General features: G+C 42.2%; 1 protein-coding gene, 1 non-coding gene and 1 pseudogene across 3 annotated transcripts; all 3 read right to left on the bottom strand.

Annotated features, from left to right (window-relative positions):
* Window positions 1-14,704: 14,704 nt before the first annotated feature.
* On the bottom strand, window positions 14,705-17,537 carry LOC123413854. Of its 2 annotated transcripts, none has more exons than XM_045106622.1 (5): window positions 17,321-17,537; window positions 16,646-16,741; window positions 16,138-16,205; window positions 15,602-15,975; window positions 14,705-15,351 (listed from the first exon to the last, which is right to left on the bottom strand). In XM_045106622.1, exons 1-4 carry the CDS (start codon window positions 17,378-17,380, stop codon window positions 15,606-15,608), a joined length of 594 nt encoding a protein of 197 aa, XP_044962557.1. In that variant the 5' UTR covers window positions 17,381-17,537; the 3' UTR covers window positions 14,705-15,351; window positions 15,602-15,605. The 2 variants fall into 2 exon arrangements, with proteins under 2 accessions (XP_044962557.1, XP_044962556.1); XM_045106621.1 differs by having other exon boundaries at window positions 14,705-14,936.
* LOC123422959 lies at window positions 15,250-15,340 on the bottom strand. Its single transcript, XR_006620846.1, has one exon. It is a non-coding gene; the product is annotated as a small nucleolar RNA R24 (small nucleolar RNA).
* Window positions 15,429-15,505, bottom strand: LOC123422948 (annotated as a pseudogene).
* Window positions 17,538-19,902: the final 2,365 nt, after the last annotated feature.

Raw genomic sequence — 19,902 nt, 5'->3', positions numbered from 1 at the left:
AACCGTCACTTGCCAGTCATCTTTGAGCAAAGGGGGTTACTCGTAACGATGAAACCAGTCTCTCGTAAGCGTACGAGTAATGTCGGTCCAAGCCGCTTCAATCCAACAATACCGCGGAATCAAGAAAAGACTAAGGAGGGCAGCAAAACGCACATCACCGCCCACAAAAACTTTTGTGTTCTACTCGAGAAGACATCTACGCATGAACCTAGCTCATGATGCCACTGTTGGGGAACGTCGCATGGGAAACAAAATTTTCCTACGCGCACGAAGACCTATCATGGTGATGTCCATCTACGAGAGGGGATGAGTGATCTACGTACCCTTGTAGATCGTACAGCAGAAGCGTTAGAGAATGCGGTTGATGTAGTGGAATGTCCTCACGTCCCTCGATCCGCCCCGCGAACAATCCCGCGATCAGTCCCACGATCTAGTACCGAACGGACGGCACCTCCGCGTTCAGCACACGTACAGCTCGACGATGATCTCGGCCTTCTTGATCCAGCAAGAGAGACGGAGAGGTAGAAGAGTTCTCCGGCAGCGTGATGGCGCTCCGGAGGTTGGTGATGACCTTGTCTCAGCAGGGCTCCGCCCGAGCTCCGCAGAAACGCGATCTAGAGGAAAAACCGTGGAGGTATGTGGTCGGGCAGCCGTGAGAAAGTCGTCTCAAATCAGCCCTAATTGCTCCATATATATATAGGAGGAAGGAGGGGCCTTGCCTTGGGGTCCAAGGACACCCAAGGAGTCGGCCGAGCCAAGGGGGGGAGGACTCCCCCCCCAAACCGAGTTGGACTTGGTTTGGTGGGAGGAGTCCCCCTCCCTTCCCACCTCCTTCCTTTTTTTTTCTTTCCTCTTGATTTTTCTTCTCTTGGCGCATTGGGCACTTGTGGGCTGTCCCACCAGCCCACTAAGGGCTGGTGTGGCTCCCCAAATACCTATGGGCTTCCCCTGGGTGGGTTGCCCCCCGGTGAACTCCCGGAACCCATTCGTCATTCCCGGTACATTCCCGGTAACTCCGAAAACCTTCCGGTAATCAAATGAGGTCATCCTATATATCAATCTTCGTTTCCGGACCATTCCGGAAACCCTCGTGACATCCGTGATCTCATCCGGGACTCCGAACAACATTCGGTAACCAACCATATAACTCAAATACGCATAAAACAACGTCGAACCTTAAGTGTGCAGACCCTGCGGGTTCGAGAACTATGTAGACATGACCCGAGAGACTCCTCGGTCAATATCCAATAGCGGGACCTGGATGCCCATATTGGATCCTACATATTCTACGAAGATCTTATCGTTTGAACCTCAGTGCCAAGGATTCGTATAATCCCGTATGTCATTCCCTTTGTCCTTCGGTATGTTACTTGCCCGAGATTCGATCGTCAGTATCCGCATACCTATTTCAATCTCGTTTACCGACAAGTCTCTTTACTCGTTCCGTAATACAAGATCCCGCAACTTACACTAAGTCACATTGCTTGCAAGGCTTGTGTGTGATGTTGCATTACCGAGTGGGCCCCGAGATACCTCTCCGTCACACGGAGTAACAAATCCCAGTCTTGATCCATACTAACTCAACTAACACCTTAGGAGATACCTGTAGTGCATCTTTATAGTCACCCAGTCACGTTGCGACGTTTGATACACACAAAGCATTCCTCCGGTGTCAGTAAGTTATATGATCTCATGGTCATAGGAATAAATACTTGACACGCAGAAAACAGTAGCAACAAAATGACACGATCAACATGCTACGTCTATTAGTTTGGGTCCAGTCCATCACGTGATTCTCCCAATGACGTGATCCAGTTATCAAGCAACAACACCTTGTTCATAATCAGAAGACACTGACTATCATTGATCAACTGTCCAGCCAACTAGAGGCATGCTAGGGACGGTGTTTTGTCTATGTATCCACACATGTAAATGAGTCTTCATTCAATACAATTATAGCATGGATAATAAACTATTATCTTGATACAGGAATTATAATAATAACTATACATTTATTATTGCCTCTAGGGCATAATTCCAACAGCTACGTCTATTAGTTTGGGTCTAGTCCATCACATGATTCTCCTAATGATGTGATCCCGTTATCAAGTAACAACACTTGCCTATGGCCAGGAAACCTTGGCCATCTTTGATCAACGAGCTAGTCAACTAGAGGCTTACTAGGGACAATATTTTGTCTATGTATCCACACAAGTATTGTGTTTCCAATCAATTCAATTATAGCATGGATAATAAACGATTATCATGAACAAAGAAATATAATAATAACTAATTTATTATTGCCTCTAGGGCATATTTCCAACAGTTACCTCAATGGGGATGTGCATATCCCCAATAACAAGTATATCATATTTCATCTTGACAGTAGGTATAGGGAATTCAAAGCTTCCAATAATAATTGATGAAGATTTTTCAATAGCATTAATGCAATGAACTCGATATTGCTTCTTCGAAAAGTGCACCGTGTCCTCATTACCATTAACATGGAAAGTGACATTGCCTTTGTTGCAATCAATAACAGCCCCTGCAGTGTTTAAAAAGTGTCTTCCAAGGATGACCGCCATGGCATCATCCTCGGGAATATCAAGAATAACAAAGTCCGTTAAGATAGTAACATTCGCAACCACAACAGGCACATCCTCGCAAATGCCGATAGGTAAAGCAGTTGATTTGTCGGCCATTTGCACAGAAATTTCAGTAGGTGTCAACTTATCCAATTCAAGTCTACGATATAAAGAGAGAGGCATAACACTAACACCGGCTCCAGGATCGCATAAAGCAGTTCTAACATAATTTCCTTTAATGGAGCAAGGTATAGTGGGCACTCCGGGATCACCTAGTTTCTTAGGAGTCCCACCCTTAAAAGTGTAATTAGCAAGCATGGTGGAAATCTCAACATCAGGTATCTTTCTTTTATTAGTCACAATATATTTCATGTACTTAGCATAAGGAGACATTTTAAGCATATTAGTCAAACGCATTTGCAAAAAGATAGGTCTAATCATTTCAACAAAGCGCTCAAAATCCTCATCATCCTTTTTCTTGGATGGTTCGGGAGGCAATGGCATGGGTTTCTGAACCCATGGTTCTCTTTCTTTACCGTGCTTCCTACCAATAAAATCATTCTTATCATATCTCTTGTTCTTAGGTTGTGGGTTATCAAGATCAACAACAGGTTCAATCTCCACATCATTATCATTACTAGGTTGAGCATCAACATGAACACATTATCAATATTATCACTAGGCTCATGTTCATCACCAGATTGTGTTTCGGCATCAGAAATAGAAACATCATTTGGATTCTCAGGTGTAACAGCAACAGGTTTACTAGCATGCAAGTTCCTATCATCTTTCTTTTTCTTCCTATTACCAGGATGACTAGGTGCATCAATATTAACTCCTTGAGAAGCTTGTTCAATTCTCTTAGGATGGCCCTCAGGATACAAAGGTTCCTGAGCCATTCTGCCACCTCTAGTAACAACTCTAACAGAATTATCATTCAATTCATTAAGCAAGTCATTTTGAGCCATAAGTACTTGTTCTACTTGAGTAGTGACCATAGAAGCATGTTTGCCAATAAGCTTAAGATCATTAACATTTCAGTTGTCTGCTAACATAATCATTAAAACTTTGTTGTTTGGCAACAAAGTTATCAAATTCATCTAAGCATAAGCTAGCAGGTTTATCATAAGGAATATCACTCTCATTGAATCTACGAAGAGAATTTACCTCTACTACCTGTGTCGGGTTATCAAGACCATGTATTTCTTCAATAGGTGGTAGATTCTTAACATCTTCAGATTTAATACCTTTCTCTTGCATAGATTTCTTGGCTTCTTGCATATCTTCAGGACTGAGGAATAGAATACCTCTTTTCTTCGGAGTTGGCTTCGGAGGTGGTTCAGGAATAGTCCAAGCATTATCATTGCTCAAGATATTATTCAATAGAATTTCAGCTTGTTCCATAGTTCGTTCCCTGAAAACACAACCAGCACAACTATCTAGGTGGTCCCTAGAAGCATCGGTTAGTCCATTATAAAAGATATCAAGTATTTTATTTTTCTTAAGAGGGTGATCAAACAAAGCATTAAGTAACTTGACAAGCCTCCCCCAAGCTTGTGGGAGACTCTCTTCTTCAATTTGCACAAAGTTATATATATCCTGCAAGGCGGCTTGTTTCTTATGGGCAGCAAAATATTTCTCAGAGAAGTAGTATATCATATCCTGGGGACTATGCACACAACCAGGAGCAAGAGAAGTAAACCAAGTTTTAGCATCACCCTTTAGTGAGAAAGGAAACAACTTAAGGATATAGTAATAGCGATTTTTCCTCATTAGTGAATAGGGTGGCTATATCATTCAGTTTAGTAAGATGTGCTACAGCAGTTTCAGATTCATAACCATGAAAAGGATCAGATTCAACCAAAGTGATTAACTCAGGATCGACAGAGAATTCATAATCCTTATCAGTAACAAAGATGGGTGAAGTAGTAAACTTAGGATCATATTTCATTCTAGCATTTAGAGATTTTTCTTTCCACTTGCGTAATAAATTCTCAAGATCAAAGCTATCCTTACAAGCAAGAAATTCTTCAGCTACCTCTCCCTCCATAACATAACCCTTAGGTATATTAGGCAATTCATATCTAGGAGAGCTAGGTATAGCAGGTGTCACAGCAGGTTCAACTTCAATAATTTCATCAATTTCAGAAGTATCATCAAATTCAGCAGTAACTCTAGCAATTTATGCATCAAGAAATTCACCCAGTGGCATATCATTATCAAGCAAAGCATCATGGATAGCAGAAGTAGCATCATCAAGCATAGGCGACATATCAGAATTACTAGTAGGTGGTGGTGTCGCAAATTTACTCATAACAGAAGGTGAATCAAGTGCAGAGCTAGATGGCAGCTCCTTACCTGTCCTCGTAGTTGAGGGCAAGACTTTAGTTTTTGGATCTCTCGGATTCCTCATAGTGATCAACACATATAAATCCCAAGTGACTCACAGAATAGAGCTATGCTCCCCAGAAACGGCGCCAAAAAAAGGTCTTGATAACCCACAAGTATAGGGGATCGCAACAGTTTTCGAGGGTAGAGTATTCAACCCAAATTTATTGATTCGACACAAGGGGAGCCAAATAATACTCTCGAGTATTAGCAGTTGAGTTGTCAATTCAACCACACCTGAAAGACTTAGTATCTGCAGCAAAGTTTTAGTAGCAAAGTAGTATGATAGTAACGGTAGCGGCGGTAACAGTAGCAGTAGTAATTTGTATAGCAAGTGTGACAACAGTAGCGGTAAAGTAACTTAGCAAGGACCAGTATAGGAAAAAGCTCGTAGGCATTGGATCGGTGATGGATAATTACGTTGGGTGGCATTCATCATGTAACATTTATAACATAGGGTGATATGTAACTAGCTCCAGTTCGTCAATGTAATGTAGGCATGTATTCCGTATTTAGTCATACGTGCTTATGGAAAAGAACTTGCATGACATCTTTTGTCCTACCCTCCCGTGGCAGCGGGGTCCTAATGGAAACTAAGGGATATTAAGGTCTGCTTTTAATAGAGAACCGGAACAAAGCATTAGCACACGGTGAATACATGGGATCCTCATACTATGGTAATCTCCGGGAGTGGTTCCGGCTATTGTCACTCCGGGGTTGCCGGGTCATAACACATAGTAGGTGACTACAACTTGCAACATAGGATCAAGAACACACATATATTGGTGAAAACATAATAGGTTCAGATCTGAAATCATGGCACTCGGGCCCTAGTGACAAGCATTAAGCATAGCAAAGTAGTAGCAACATCAATCTTAGAACATAGTGGATACTAGGGATCAAACCCCATCAAAAATAACTCGATTACATGATATATCTCATCCAACCCATCACCGTCCAGCAAGGCTACGATAAGATTACGCACGAACGATGGAGAGCATCATGGAATTGGCGATGCAGGATGGTTGATGATGACGACGGCGTCGATTTCCCCTCTCCGGAGCACAGAACGGACTCCAGATCTGCCCTCCCGAGGAAGAACAGGCGGTGGCGGCGGCTCCGCATTGTGAAACGCGATGAACTCTTCTCTCTCATTTATTTTTGGGCGAGAGAGGTTATATGGAGTTGGAGATGAAGTCGGTGGAGCCACGTGGGCCCCACGAGCCTGCTAGGCGCGCCCTAGGGGCGCGCCTGCAGGGCTCGTGGCCCACTGGCAGCATATCTTTAGTTGATTCTTTCTGTGATATTTTTTATATATTCCATAAAAAATCCTCGTAAGTTTCCAGGTCATTCCGAGAACTTTTATTTCTGCACAAAAACAACACCATGGCAGTTCTGCTGAAAACAACGTTAGTCCGAGTTAGTTTCATTCAAATCATGCAAATTAGAGTCCAAGACAAGGGCAAAAAAGTTTGGAAAAGTAGATACGTTGGAGACGTATCAGCAATCATCAGAAACAAGCAAGAACGAGTTGCAGTTGCAAAGGGCTCCCAAATTCCTCTGGCAGTGGACCCAAAAGTGATGTTGAATTTCATCGACCAATGGTATGTGGACCCAAGCACACCTCTTGATGATTTGCATCTTCCACTTGGGCTCAGTCACATGGTTACCACTTTCATCAATGAAGAAAAGTGGAAACTCAGCAGGCTGAACAAGCCAAGAAAGCTAAAGCACAAAAGAAAAAGTTTTTGCGTCAAAATGTTCTGAATCTAACACCAGACCAGCTTATTTCTACACAAACTAAGTTGAAAACCCTCACTGACAAACATACTAGTCTTCAAGCTGAAAGCAAGAGTGTGAAAGTGAGATTCATCAACGCCACCTCAGCTGGTGTTGATGAATACAACAAAAGGGATGCAGCCACAACGCCTTCTTTAACTCCTCTTCAACTCCTCAGTCGCCCTACACTGTTCAATTGCCCGATGAACATGATCATGTTGATGAACCCGCCGCTGATGAATCTTCTCCCACTGAAGCAACAACTGCCTCAAGAGCCGCTGATTAAACTGTCACGACAACAACAACAGCTGCCTGAGCTGATAAATCTGCCAGGCCGACATCCTCCTGTGCCATGCCTGGTGAAATTGCAGCTTCACCTAAGTCCTCAAAGGTGAAGAAATACACACTTCCTTCTGCATCAGAAGTGAAGAAAACAAAGGCAGCTGAAAAGGAAGCTAAGAAGGGAAAGGCATCATCTTCTTCCAAGTCATCAAAGCCGAAGCATTTGAAGACTCTGTCCTCCAAGTCTTCAGAGTCATCAGCACCAATAGATGTATCCCCAATCAGAATGTCCTCGCCATATATGCTTGTGCCATTTGGTGTTGAACATACCATCCGAGAGGACGATGAAGAAATGGATGAGAACAAGTCTGTTGCATCAACTCCGCTGGATGAGGAAATCCAGATTGATGATATTCCTCAAGTAGCAACTCCTCCACTGCAAAAAACTGATGAAAAGGAGGAGGATGAAATTGACGTGGACATTGGCAGCACCACACCAGTGATCCATGATGAATTTTGGGAACAGGCTCATCCCAATTCACCTATGGCACCCCCAATTCATCAAAACCTGGATTCACCTACCGCAGCAAAAATCTTCACTGGCTTTGAGGAAAAGAGCACTACTGCCAAGTTTGCACCTGCCACTGAATGAGCTGCATCAATTGATGACAAGACTAAAAATGAAGAAAATGTGCCTGATGAAACTGCTCCGGACCAGGCTGAAGAAAATGCTGAGCAACCACATGTTGACAATCCTGAGACTGCTATTATTGTAGTTCTACCTCCTCAGACTGAAGAACAACTTCAGCAAATTCTTCAACCTCTGTAATGTTATCCATTCTCCAAAAGGCCTGAGTTTGACAAGGAACTTTTTTATGATGAACATCATTTCTTCACTGGTGAAAATCCATATGAAATGCTTCGCATCAGGCACATAAAATTTTGGACAAGGCCACAACTAAATTTCTATGCTGTTGTGCTGGTCAACAAGAGGAAAATCTTCCACCACACTCATATTCCTCACGCAGACATGGAAGATATTGAATGCTTCGTTCCAGTCCTCACTGTTCTTCAAGATGCAGGTTTGCTTCAATTTTGCCCAAGCATCACTGACTGGAACACAAAGTTGATTTTTCATTTCTATGCTACACTGCACATCTCTGGTGAACCCAATGACATCAATTCATGGGTCTTTGACTGGATGACTGAAGGAACTCATCTCAAAGCTCCAGCCACTGAATTGCTTCACGCACAAATCTTCCAATTCCCTCAGAAAGAGCAAGATGCATGTACGATGAAAAGGAGCTAACAAACCATCTGATGGAAATCCTCATAAAGCCCCAAGCACCTGGCCAACCACCAAGTACTCAATTCCTCATCAAGGAGTTGAAGTATGTGCCTTGAACACTTTACAGAATCTTGTCATACACTATTGCTCCTATCAAAGGACATAATTTTGAAGAAGATGTTGTGGGGATCATGAAGAATATGCTCTTTCATATCATACATGACAATCCTATAAGCCTTCATGATTTCTTCTTGAGGACATTGGGCAACAATGCAATGTCACCACATGAGCTCAAGATTTATGTGCCATGGCTGATAAGATTCATCAGAAATAGATCAGGTATCAACTACCTTGCTGATTATCCAAATCATCTGAGCCATCTGCCTCCCATCAGAGTCATCAAGAAGACCTTTGAGGAAATTGAAGGCAAAGGCAAATCTGTCATTGATGAAGGAACTCGTCCACTAGATGGCCAATTCCGCAATCCAGCATCATATTCATCATTTGATGACACTGCAACTCAAGAGTCAGATGGCCGTGCAAAACCATCAAGCCTAGTAAATCCTCGTGTGATAACTAATCGTGAGCCGGTCATCAGTCTGCATCAGAAAGTGGATCGGAACCACAAATGGGTCAAGCATCAGCTCGGATCCATTGTCAAAACCCTCAATGTGACTCAGAATGCCGTGAAGAGAAATCATTACTATCTTCATGAGGTATTTGATCGCACATGGGCCACTCTGTCTCATCTCAAGACTCCAAAGGAACTTGAGGAAATGGAGTTCATCCAGAACTTTGACTGGTCCTGGCCACCAAAGAAGAAATTCAGGAATATCCCGGTCCCTGATTTGGAGGACAATTCATTTTCCTCATACCGCGACGCTGATGATGATGAAGAGCAAGGCGACACTGCATTCATTCCTACTCCACCAACAAACCCGAAGACGGCTGGCGCCACTTCTTCAAAGTGAAATTCCTCAAGCCACTAGTCCTCAGTTTCTGTCCCTTTTCGTCACTTGATGACAAAGGGAGAGAAATCTGAGTTAGTCTTCAAACGGGTCAATTTAGGGGCTATTATAAACTTTATTAAGTTACAAACTATCGTTCTTCTGAAGTTTTTGATGTAATGAGTTGTAACTTAAGCCCGATGGTGGTCTGATACTTTTGAACGTTTTTCATCGCATGTTTATTCCTGAGATTGATTAAATGCATGCATGCTGAAATTCGTCAGACACCATCTTTCAACATGCATTTCAATTTCCTCATGATATATGTCAAATGAATGCATGAATTACAAGATACAGGGGGAGATCTCCATGATACAAATCATCAATGTGCATTTGCAGTCCAATGCAAATTCATCAAAATGTGCACATCTTCAGGGGCAGTTTCTCTATATCTTGTAATCAAATTCCTCAAACTCTGTACTTACACTTCATATTTTTACCCCCGCTGAAAACTTAACATGTTTGTCATCAACCACCAAAAAGGGGGAGATTGTAAGTGCATCTAGTGCCCCTTAGTGATTTTGGTGAGTTGAAGACATATAGGTTAAGAGACTAACATGTTTGTGATTGTACACATGCTCTATAAGTCGCTGAGGAGTTTGAGTTATTCGATGAATATCAACCCCTAAAAATGAATGTCACCAGGTGATGACTTTGGTCATTTCTTGAAGACTTTGGTCGCGAAGCAATTGACTTAGATTGAAGACTTGGTCATTTCTTGAAGACTTTGGTCGCGAAGAAATTGACTTCTATTGAAGACTTTGGTCATTTCTTGAAGACTTTGGTCGCGAAGAAATTGACGTATGTTGAAGACTTTGGTCATTACTTGAAGACTTTGATCGCGAAGAAATTGCGACGAAATTGATATTCCTCATGAAGAAATTGAAGATGAAAAATTCGGTGTACCTTGAAGAAAATGCTCTGAAGACTTTGAAGCTTGAGGATTTACTCTTTTTGTTTCATTTTCTTCTTTCTTGAGTCATAGGAACACCGTACTGTTAAAGAGGGTCGAGGTAATACTACAGAATGAATTTCCTCAATGATGCTCAACTCAAACCTACACCTACCAAATCCTCCCGTGAGGAATTTGAGACATGAGGACTTTCACAGTTGAAAGTTCCGACCGTTGTCGCACTGCGCGCCGCCTGTCATATACCTTATCCACCCAACGGTCATATCATTAAGGGCATTTATGTCTTATCATGTCAGAATGCTCCCTGACTATCAATAGCCACCCCACAACCACTAGTTGGTTGGCTGCTCCGTGAAAAACTGACACTTGTTTATCTGAGCAACCCAAATTCCTTATGGTCTGTGAGTGAAAATCATCAAGTGAGGAAATACCCCAAAACACCCAAACCAAACCCAAAACCCAAGTGATTGAGCATCACTGAAGAATTTGTTCCTGTGTGGAACCGAGGCCTATTACCTTTGAGGACTGTGCATCCTCCAGACGACTAGGCGTGATGGTCTAGAGCATCCGGCAGTCGATTGTGGATCACCGGGTGACCAAGTTTGTGAGGGTTTGGAAGTCTGCCCTGAAGACTTACCACGAGTTTTGGGTAAGGACTGTGTGTCCTCAGCTCAGGGAGAATACGGTAGGGACTATGTGTCCTGGGACTGTATGTCCTTAGGTTTCAATACCTAGCCGCTCCAAATCAGACGTACAACTGTCACAACAGTTGGAACTGGGTCATCAACTAATGTCTTCATCGAGCTCCTGGTTCTATTTCCTCAACCTCTTTCATTTCATCAATCGCATGTTGAAGTCTTTCACCTTTACCGTTTGAAGAATTTGACTGAGGACTTTCATCAATTTCATCACCTCAAATTCTTCACTTTAGTTTTTCATCACCTACTTATCCTGTACTAGTGTCCCGTGCGAACCGAATAGAAATCTTCACGTTGAGGACTTTGTTGTAGCCTGTTTTACATCCCTGTTCCTCACCATTTCCGTTGCACGTTCTTCATGACTGAGGAATTTCCTGAGTGATGAATTTCTAAAAATCGCCTATTCACCCCCTCTCTAGTCGACTTAACGCACTTTCACATCTACACAAATAGAAGGCATCAACCATGTGTCACACTACAAAAACTCAACCAAAATAAAAAAATCAAGAGCTAAATCTGTTGGGTCCCGCAGATTTTTCAGCGAATATCAGCGTATATCCGTGATATTTCGGTTGTCAGACCGATATATCAGTTAGACTGGTAAATGTCGAAGATATTCACTTATCTTATCGGTCTGACTACGATAAGCGATAAATCGGTACATCGGCCGATATTTTTGAACAAGGGTGCTTGCAAATGAAAAATCAGCATATTGTACGTGATATTGGATTGATTAAAACCACCTTGGAGGATATACAAGAGATAAGACAAAATGGTTGGGATGAGCTCTTTTAAGAGGTAATAGACAACATTGTAGTGCCAAATATGAAAGATACAAGAACTGCTAATGGGCGTTCAGGGACTTTGGGATGGGCAACTGGTAACTTACATCCCTCACTTCAAAATTGAAATATTCAATGTGTTGCATGTTCAGCTTATTGTGGAGTTAAACAATCGCTTTGCTGAAAGGTCTACTCAATTGCTGAGATGCATTGCTTGTCTTGATCTCAAGAATTCATTTGCCAATTATAATAAAGACAACCTAGTAGATCTTCCTAATATGTATGCTGCTGACTTCTCTACATATTAAGTTACTTTTGTCCTTAGAAACCAACTAGACTCATTCATTCGGGAAGCAAGAGTTGATCCACATTTGATGAATTGCAATGATCTTAGTCATCTTGCCATTAATATGGTTACAACTGATATGCATACAATTTTTCCATTGCTTTATCGTCTTGTTGATGATTTTACATGTTGCAACCACAACAATGGAAAAGAGCATTCTGTGCAATGAGCATTATCAAGACTGGGTTGAGGAACAGAATGGATGATGATTAGATGAATCATAAAATGGTATGTTACATCGAGCAAGATATATTTGTTACTATTGAATTATCTTGAAACTAGAGCTTTTTCTGGCTGATTTTTAACGGTCTTGAAATTAGAGTTTTTTCTTAGTGATTTTTAGCCCTTAGTTTCTCGCTTGTGGCGTCAGCCAATACTGGGTCCGCCACTGTCTTTGCACATCTGTGCGTTGTGGCAACGAAAGGAGAACGAAGCAATGATTTTTCTGTTTCAGCGTTGACTGCATCAAATGGCTACTTATCGGCTACTAACCCGACTGATTTTCAAGAGTATTCTGTTGACGCCTAGCTATGGCCTTTGTGGTAAATGACTACTAGCAAAAGAGTCCGTGCGTTGCAACGGAAGAGAAAATAACACACTCTGAATGCAATATATTTTCACATGGCATCATATTTGTGTTGCCGACGATGGCCTTAGTGCTCACACAACGAAAACGCGTTTGAATGTACAGCCACTCGAAATAAGTTGTTTCTCCCCACGAGGTTTTCCAAAGGTCTGCATTGTGGTTAACGATGTTTTCTTTCCTCTCAATTTGGTTTTAATTTAATGCATGTTTATTGCAATTTGTATCATCGCCGGAAAGAGAGTAAAAAAAGGACCGTGCACTACAGATTAAGTTTGCACCAAAAATAATATTTAAGAAGTATTCAACAGCTAAAAATAACATCCTATTTAGATTCTACACATTTTTTCAATCAAATTTCATATATAACATGTTAAAATCGGAGTTACGGTTTAAAAGATATGGATAATTTTGTTTTAGATAAAATATGGATTGATTAACTGAAAAGTCAGGGTTTTTTTTGTTAAAACAAAAAACGTTTCGGCTGACTTAAATAGGGACGGCGGGTTGATTACCTGAAACATTAGGGAGTTTTCCGTAAAATGCAAAAAAAAACGGTTCGGCTCTGACTAAAAGATAGACCACGGGTTGATTATCTAAAACTACGACGACTTTTCTGCAAAACGATAAAAAACGGTTCGTTCTGACTTAAAGTTGCACTTCGGGTTAATTAACTAAAACTGCGAGGGTTTTTCTGCAAAATGACCGACGACGGGCGACAGAAGCGCTGCACGCTTTATTATTACTAGCAAAAGGGCCCGTGCGTTGCAACGGAAAAAAATACCACACGCTTTTAATATTTTTATAATCATTTTGATTTATTAAAATAATAAGCTAACTAACTAATGTAGTCTGTCCTATCCTATTTTGTTGAGAAATCAACCCGTCCATTGTTAATTTCACCATGATGAGAAATTGAGCGGAACAAGCAAAGCAAAACAAAAAGGCTACGTGAATTGATCAATGGACTGTTATCTTATTGCACTCATGGGATAGAGAATGTGGGATCAGATGACAAACTGAAGGTGGTGTTCCATTCCCTCTCTCTACAACAATGCAATCTTACAGCCAATACATTCATTCATCAGTAAACAAATTCCCACAAAACAAAATTTCTTGCCGGTGCTTGCCACACGGTTGGAGGCATGGGGAGGGGATCTCACCAGATGATGAGTTCCTGTCGGAAGAGGGGATACGATGAGGGGAGCAAGGGTTAGGCGCCTCTATCTGGCCATAAGGAGTCGTCGTTGCCGCGCCATAACCTCAGAGTTCCCCATGTGAGCCATGGAGGCCCGCCTCCACCTGCAAGTACTTCGCTCTGCCGCGCCTTATCCGCGTGCCACCGCCGTTCTGCATCGAGCAAACGCATCATCCCAAGTCGTCGTATCTGTCGCGTTGATTTGATCTAGAAGCTATGCTCGAGCGCCGAAACGGGGGCAGCAAGCGGGCAGAGTTACGCCCGCGGAGGCGAGTGGGTTGAGATCGACAGCAGTGGTGGTTGAGGTCGGCCGCGGCGGCGAGTGGTGTGGCAGCGGCCTGGGCACATGTCAGGGTGGATCAGGGTCGACGCGATGCGCTCGACCGCCGCAACAGGGGGCAGTGAACGGGGAGAGGTACATCCGCGGAGGCGGATGGGTTGAGATCAGCAACGGTTGAGGTCTGCCACGACGGCGAGTGGTGTGGCGGCGGCCTCGGCGCAAGCCAGGGTGGCCCAGGGTTGACGGGAGGAGGCGATGCGTACAGATATAATTTTTGCAGCGAATCATTTTTTTCTTTTGTGTTGCAGATAAATGATGAAGCACGGGTTGAATAACAAAAATTATAGGGACTTTTTTATAAAAATATCATGGTGAGTTTTTCGACGGAAGCCGTAGCCGCTTTATTATTAGGTATAGATATATATTAGGGGAGATTAGGGAGAGATATACCGGACCACATCCGCAGGGCCGTCCCAGACAGCGTGTTGGGTTTGAAAAACTGGTGTTGCCCCGAGACCGAGATTGTTAATCTTGTAAAGCTGAAGAGCAGAATTAAAGAAAGATGAGCACGCTCAAAAAGCAAATGCGTTCCATTAGCTATCAATGTCTGCCACATACTAGCAAATGTGTTCCATTTCACATACTAGCAAGCAAGGACCGATCAGCAGGTCAGGTCGATAGATAAACAACATTCAAACTAACATGGTTTCTGCTGGGAACTTCCGCCAAAAAACAACTTAAATGAGTCTTACAACTTGCTACCCCCTGCGCAACTCCTTGCAAGAACCTGCTAGGCTTGTCACAGGCCTGGAACAAGCAATACAGAAACAGCCCATTATATAAAGCCAAAGCAAAAAATCTTAAGACATCTACACAGACCTACAAAAGTATGGCAAAAAATTAGGTAGGAACTACTCACTCTGTACCCAAAATATAATATAAGAAAGTCTGATATTTTGGTAGAGACAAGAATGCAAATGAATAACTGAAAAATCGTCTCACCGTTTCATCAAACAAACAACTGATGGGATGCCCTCCTCACTCGTTAAAGGTTCATTCCAGCAATATCTATCTTAGGCCATTGGTCAAACAACAGAAGCCAAAGAAAAACAGATCATCTAAAGCTCACAAGACAAGCGTAGAAGAATATTCCACTAAACAAGCAATTCATCGGTCAGATCTTGTCAAGTGTTGCAGCTCATCTCATCAAAATTATGGCCAGCTACGAAACACAAAACACACAAACCAATCAAATTATCTAGCAGGTTCAACTCAGAAGACAAGTGTATATAATACAGTGCAGCTCAGAAGCCAGGCATAAAAATAATACTTCATTCATGCAAACAACCAAATTGATCAATCCTTATCACAGCTCATTCAAGGACTAAGACTACCATCACAGCAATACCCGTTGAGTCACCAAATCAGTTAAATAACTGTAAAAAGCACGAGTGTTTCTCTGGAGTACTTACCACGTTATTCACTTCCTTTGCTCCCACGGTCAATGATCATCTTCTGCAAAGCTATTTTTTGCTCAGCCACCTCCATCTGAAGCTTGTAAATCTGAGCGCCCATGTGGGAAAGCTGCTGCGCTGCAAATTTAGCGCCCTCGTCAGCTTCGCGGCGCCTCTCGCCGGCATCCTCAATCCTTCTCTCCGCTGCTTCGCGCTCTGAGTTACTTTCATCGACTTCCTGTATATGCTTGAGCTTGTTGAGAACCTCTTGATGGACCTTAAACTTGCTTTCAACCCGTGCTACCATCTTCGCCTTCGAGTAATAAAACAGTAAGGCAAGCAGAACCTCGAATCCAGCCACTATTCCACCAAGCTGGCACACAAATTTTTGCCTGCAATTGCAAACGATCAGTAGGAAAGTAACACACACACACACACACACACACACACATACAGAGACTGTGCAAACAATCAGAAGGAAAGTAACATGCATAATTTAGCTATGCAAAGTATATATATACATAAGCTAATGACATCAAAATTTCAGAGCTTACTTGGCAGACAACGAAGCCCACTTTGCTCTTATAGATTGATCACAGATTTCCCACGTGCTGCGAAAAACCTGAAATTGAGTGACGGTCGCAAACAAACAGATTAATCATTACGGAGGGATCAAGCTGAAACACAGAACTGTAATCGCAAACTACACAGAAGAGGTGCCATCTAGGCAGAACAAAACACATCAAGGAGTTTGTCATTATTAGAGGTAGCTCAAACAACACATTAGAAATGAATAGGTTCTCTAGAGCTACGAATGGTAAATGTAAAAGACAGCATTCCTGAAGATAAAAGGTGAATAAAAAACATTAAGGAGTTTGTCTCCCATCTAACTGTTGCAGTTAACCACAAATGGCATGAGGCAGTGCACAAGATAGCATAGGGGCCAAAACTGCTATCACCGAAACATGAACCATAAACTATACAAGTATTCAGAAATGGGATTTTAAGAATATAACAAGGACTGAACAAAAATATTTTGCTCCTAAGTTAGAAAAACAGAACCTTAAATACAGCAGAAAGCTTGTTGGGCATCTTCCCTGAAAGATTTGGCAAATTGACAAAGCCACGTCTCGGCACAAGTTGGAAGACGCGAATATCCTACACAAATGCATGTCAGCCACATAGCAAATAAAAACATTTATAGCCAATTACAAGAAACAACAAGATGCAGAGTGTCCCGAGGACTAGACTGTTATAACTTGCAAGTAGGAACAATATAGACATTATATTTTGATTTTAAATACAAGTTTACTTTCAAATATTAGTTTAGCTCTTTGCAGTCAAAAATCCCAAAACACTAAGTGATGAGAATTCGAAATAGAAACCCTATTTGCAGGTGATATATGACTCAGTTGAAATGAAGAACTCACAACAGTGACCTCTATCCAAGTATAGGTTGGAAATATCTATAAACCCTAGATGAAAAAAGCTACCGCCGTCCCGCACCCCACCTCGATCGTATCATCAGGAATCCTACTCTACCCTTCTCTGAAACCCTATAACACACCGTTCCCCAACCAACTCGATCATCGGGAATCCTACTCTACTCTCGTCCAAAACCCACATTTCTTGAAACCCTACACTTCTCCGAAACCCTAGATTACAGAGCCGTACCCCCGCCCCCACCCACCTCGATCATCAGGAACCCGAAACCCTGCACTACAATAGGATACTTACAGTGGATCCGAGACTCCCGTACGACAGCGCGAAAGGTGTGGTGGGTCGAGACGCCACCATGGGAGTCGGGGTCGGGAAGACGCCACGGGGAGCGGGGGTGAGGAAGATGCCACGGGGAGCGGGGGTCGAGAAGAGGGCAGGAACGGGAGACGACGGGCGGCCGAAACCCCGCTGCGGCGGAGAGACCGAACGAGCGCCATCCTGTTCGTACAGTGGCGGCTGCAGAGCGAGGATTCTGTAAGATCGAACCCTCCCTCCTACTTATATGAAGGAGAGGGTGGCGCGGTCATGGGCCGCCGGCCCGTTACGAGGTCTGTGGCTATTTACCAAATTTGTTTTCCCTTTCGGTTTACTCCGGTTTTAGTTGGATTTTTTATTTAACATGTAAACAACATCTTTTTTTGAAAATACAATTTAATTACATATTCCCCGTTCCTTAATATAATAATGTTTTGCAAGCTAAAATGACGAAGGGAGTATGTTTTTAGAAAAAATGTGTCAGTATTTAAAATAAACGAATTTATGTGTGAACATTTTTATACAAAGGCGTGAACATTCTAAATATTTCCAAGAAAATAATGCCCACTACGTATTTAAAACATATTCACCATATATTGAAAATAAAAACATTTTTGTGGGCTTTACCTCATAAAAAGAAATTATTCATTGTGGACCCCTTCTTCCTTCGCCGCCATGGGAAGTGAAGGTTGGGAAACGACCGGTCAGGAAGACGCCACAGGGATCAAGGGTGGACATGCCGCGAGGAAGAGGAGGCGAGCGACATCCAAAACTCCATTGCCTCAAAGAGATTGAAGTAGAATCATCATGTTTGTACCGTGGTGGAGGGAGGAGAGGAGTCGGGGTTTCAAGAAACATTTTTAAAATGCATGAATTTGTATGCAAACATGTAAATAGTTTTTATAAATATGTGAAAATTCTTAAATATTAGACAAAAACTATTCATTGCATATTTACAAAATTGATATATAAAAAATATGTTCACCGCATAAGTAAACAAACACTCACTATATAGTTTGAAAAGAATGTTTATCATATATTGAAAATAGGTCGGGGAGTGAGCCTAGCTCAACTGGTTGGGGGTAGAATGTAAATGGTACGGATAATTTTCGCTCCGAATCCGCATCCGCACCCGTTTTTTAATATATGATATGCAATTATGTGAATCCGCCGAATATGGATGCGGATACGGATATCGATCAATCGGATATCCGATGGATATGGTAGAGGATATGGTATCCCTATTATCCGGCGGATGTAGATTATCCGCCTTTTTTGCGGACTATCCGAGAAAAGAAAATCGGATTATATCCGATAGATTAAGTCCAAACATCCCAGTTCATATATATGTCATCTAAGTTAATGACAAAAAATAGTAAATTGGCAATCACCCCATATTACCATATATAGATATACTCTACCATAATTTGGTATGCAATTGTTGCATGCAAAATAGGTAGCATATCACCCTGATAGGCTGATAGCGGGTACATACTCATTCTGTCATTCATCTCTCCATCGCCATCTCGTCTCCCCGACCGCCGGTTGCATCTCCGGTCTCTCCGATAGTCTTCGGCGGTTGAACGGTGGACAAAGATCCCATGGCCAATCATCTCGTCCCAACAACGGAGGTAAGTGAATTCGTAGATACACACAGCCCCGCGCGAGTTTAGAGCATCGATAATGTGTGACTGCGATCATGTCCGGCTGTCAGTGTGCGCCGTGAGCAACCGGACAGTGGTGTGCCAATGTGCCATTGATCCAACGTGGGTTTGCGTCGACGCGACCGTAACACTCCGACAGTAATTTTGGTACTAACACAAACGCATAAGGTACGCACTTAGTGCTCTAAAACTCACCAGATTGAAAGCAACAAATCTAGTAGCTAGCTCTAGAAATCCATCCAGCTGTTTGCTTGCTTGCTCTCTAGAAATCCATCTAGTTGTTTGCTTAGGTGTTGGATTAGCTTCTTGCACATACACGTTTTCAGTTAGCTTTTTCTGTACAAGTCCTGGACATGTATACAAGATCTATTTAATTTATTATTTGCTGCAACTTCTAAGATATTAATTCATTTGATCAGTAAAAAGTGACTGATTACTTATGTATTGTTATTCTTTTTGTAGATCGCCTTAAAAATATATTAGGGAAAAGATCAACATCTGCAAGAACAAGTGCAAGTGCAGTTTAGAGTATGACTGTATCACCTCCAGCTGAAATTCAGGATGAAGAGTCACCGAATATTGGCAGTGGCGGTGAAGTTGCAAATGAGTTGATTGATCTTGAGGGCAAGAATGAGGATGTGGGGGTTGATGAGCCTCTGAGTGTGGGTTGTCCACAAAAAAAGGTCTGCAGTTGGATGTCCAAACAAGGTGGAATTCTACATATTACATGTTGAGTGATGCCCTATATTATAAGAAGGTGTTTTATAGGTTGCATGATATTGACAAAAATAAGTTTGACAAATTTGCTCCAACAGATGCTGATTGGGAGAAGGCAGTTACTCTATGTAGATGCTTTAAGAAGTTTGATGATCTCGCTACTCTACTATCAGGTAATCAATA

Source organism: Hordeum vulgare, chromosome 1H (genome assembly GCF_904849725.1).
Source record: "Hordeum vulgare subsp. vulgare chromosome 1H, MorexV3_pseudomolecules_assembly, whole genome shotgun sequence".
In the NCBI taxonomy this organism is placed as follows: domain Eukaryota; kingdom Viridiplantae; phylum Streptophyta; class Magnoliopsida; order Poales; family Poaceae; genus Hordeum; species Hordeum vulgare.
The sequence above is the reverse complement of the archived record's forward strand: the minus strand, read 5'-3'. Positions and strand labels throughout refer to the sequence as shown.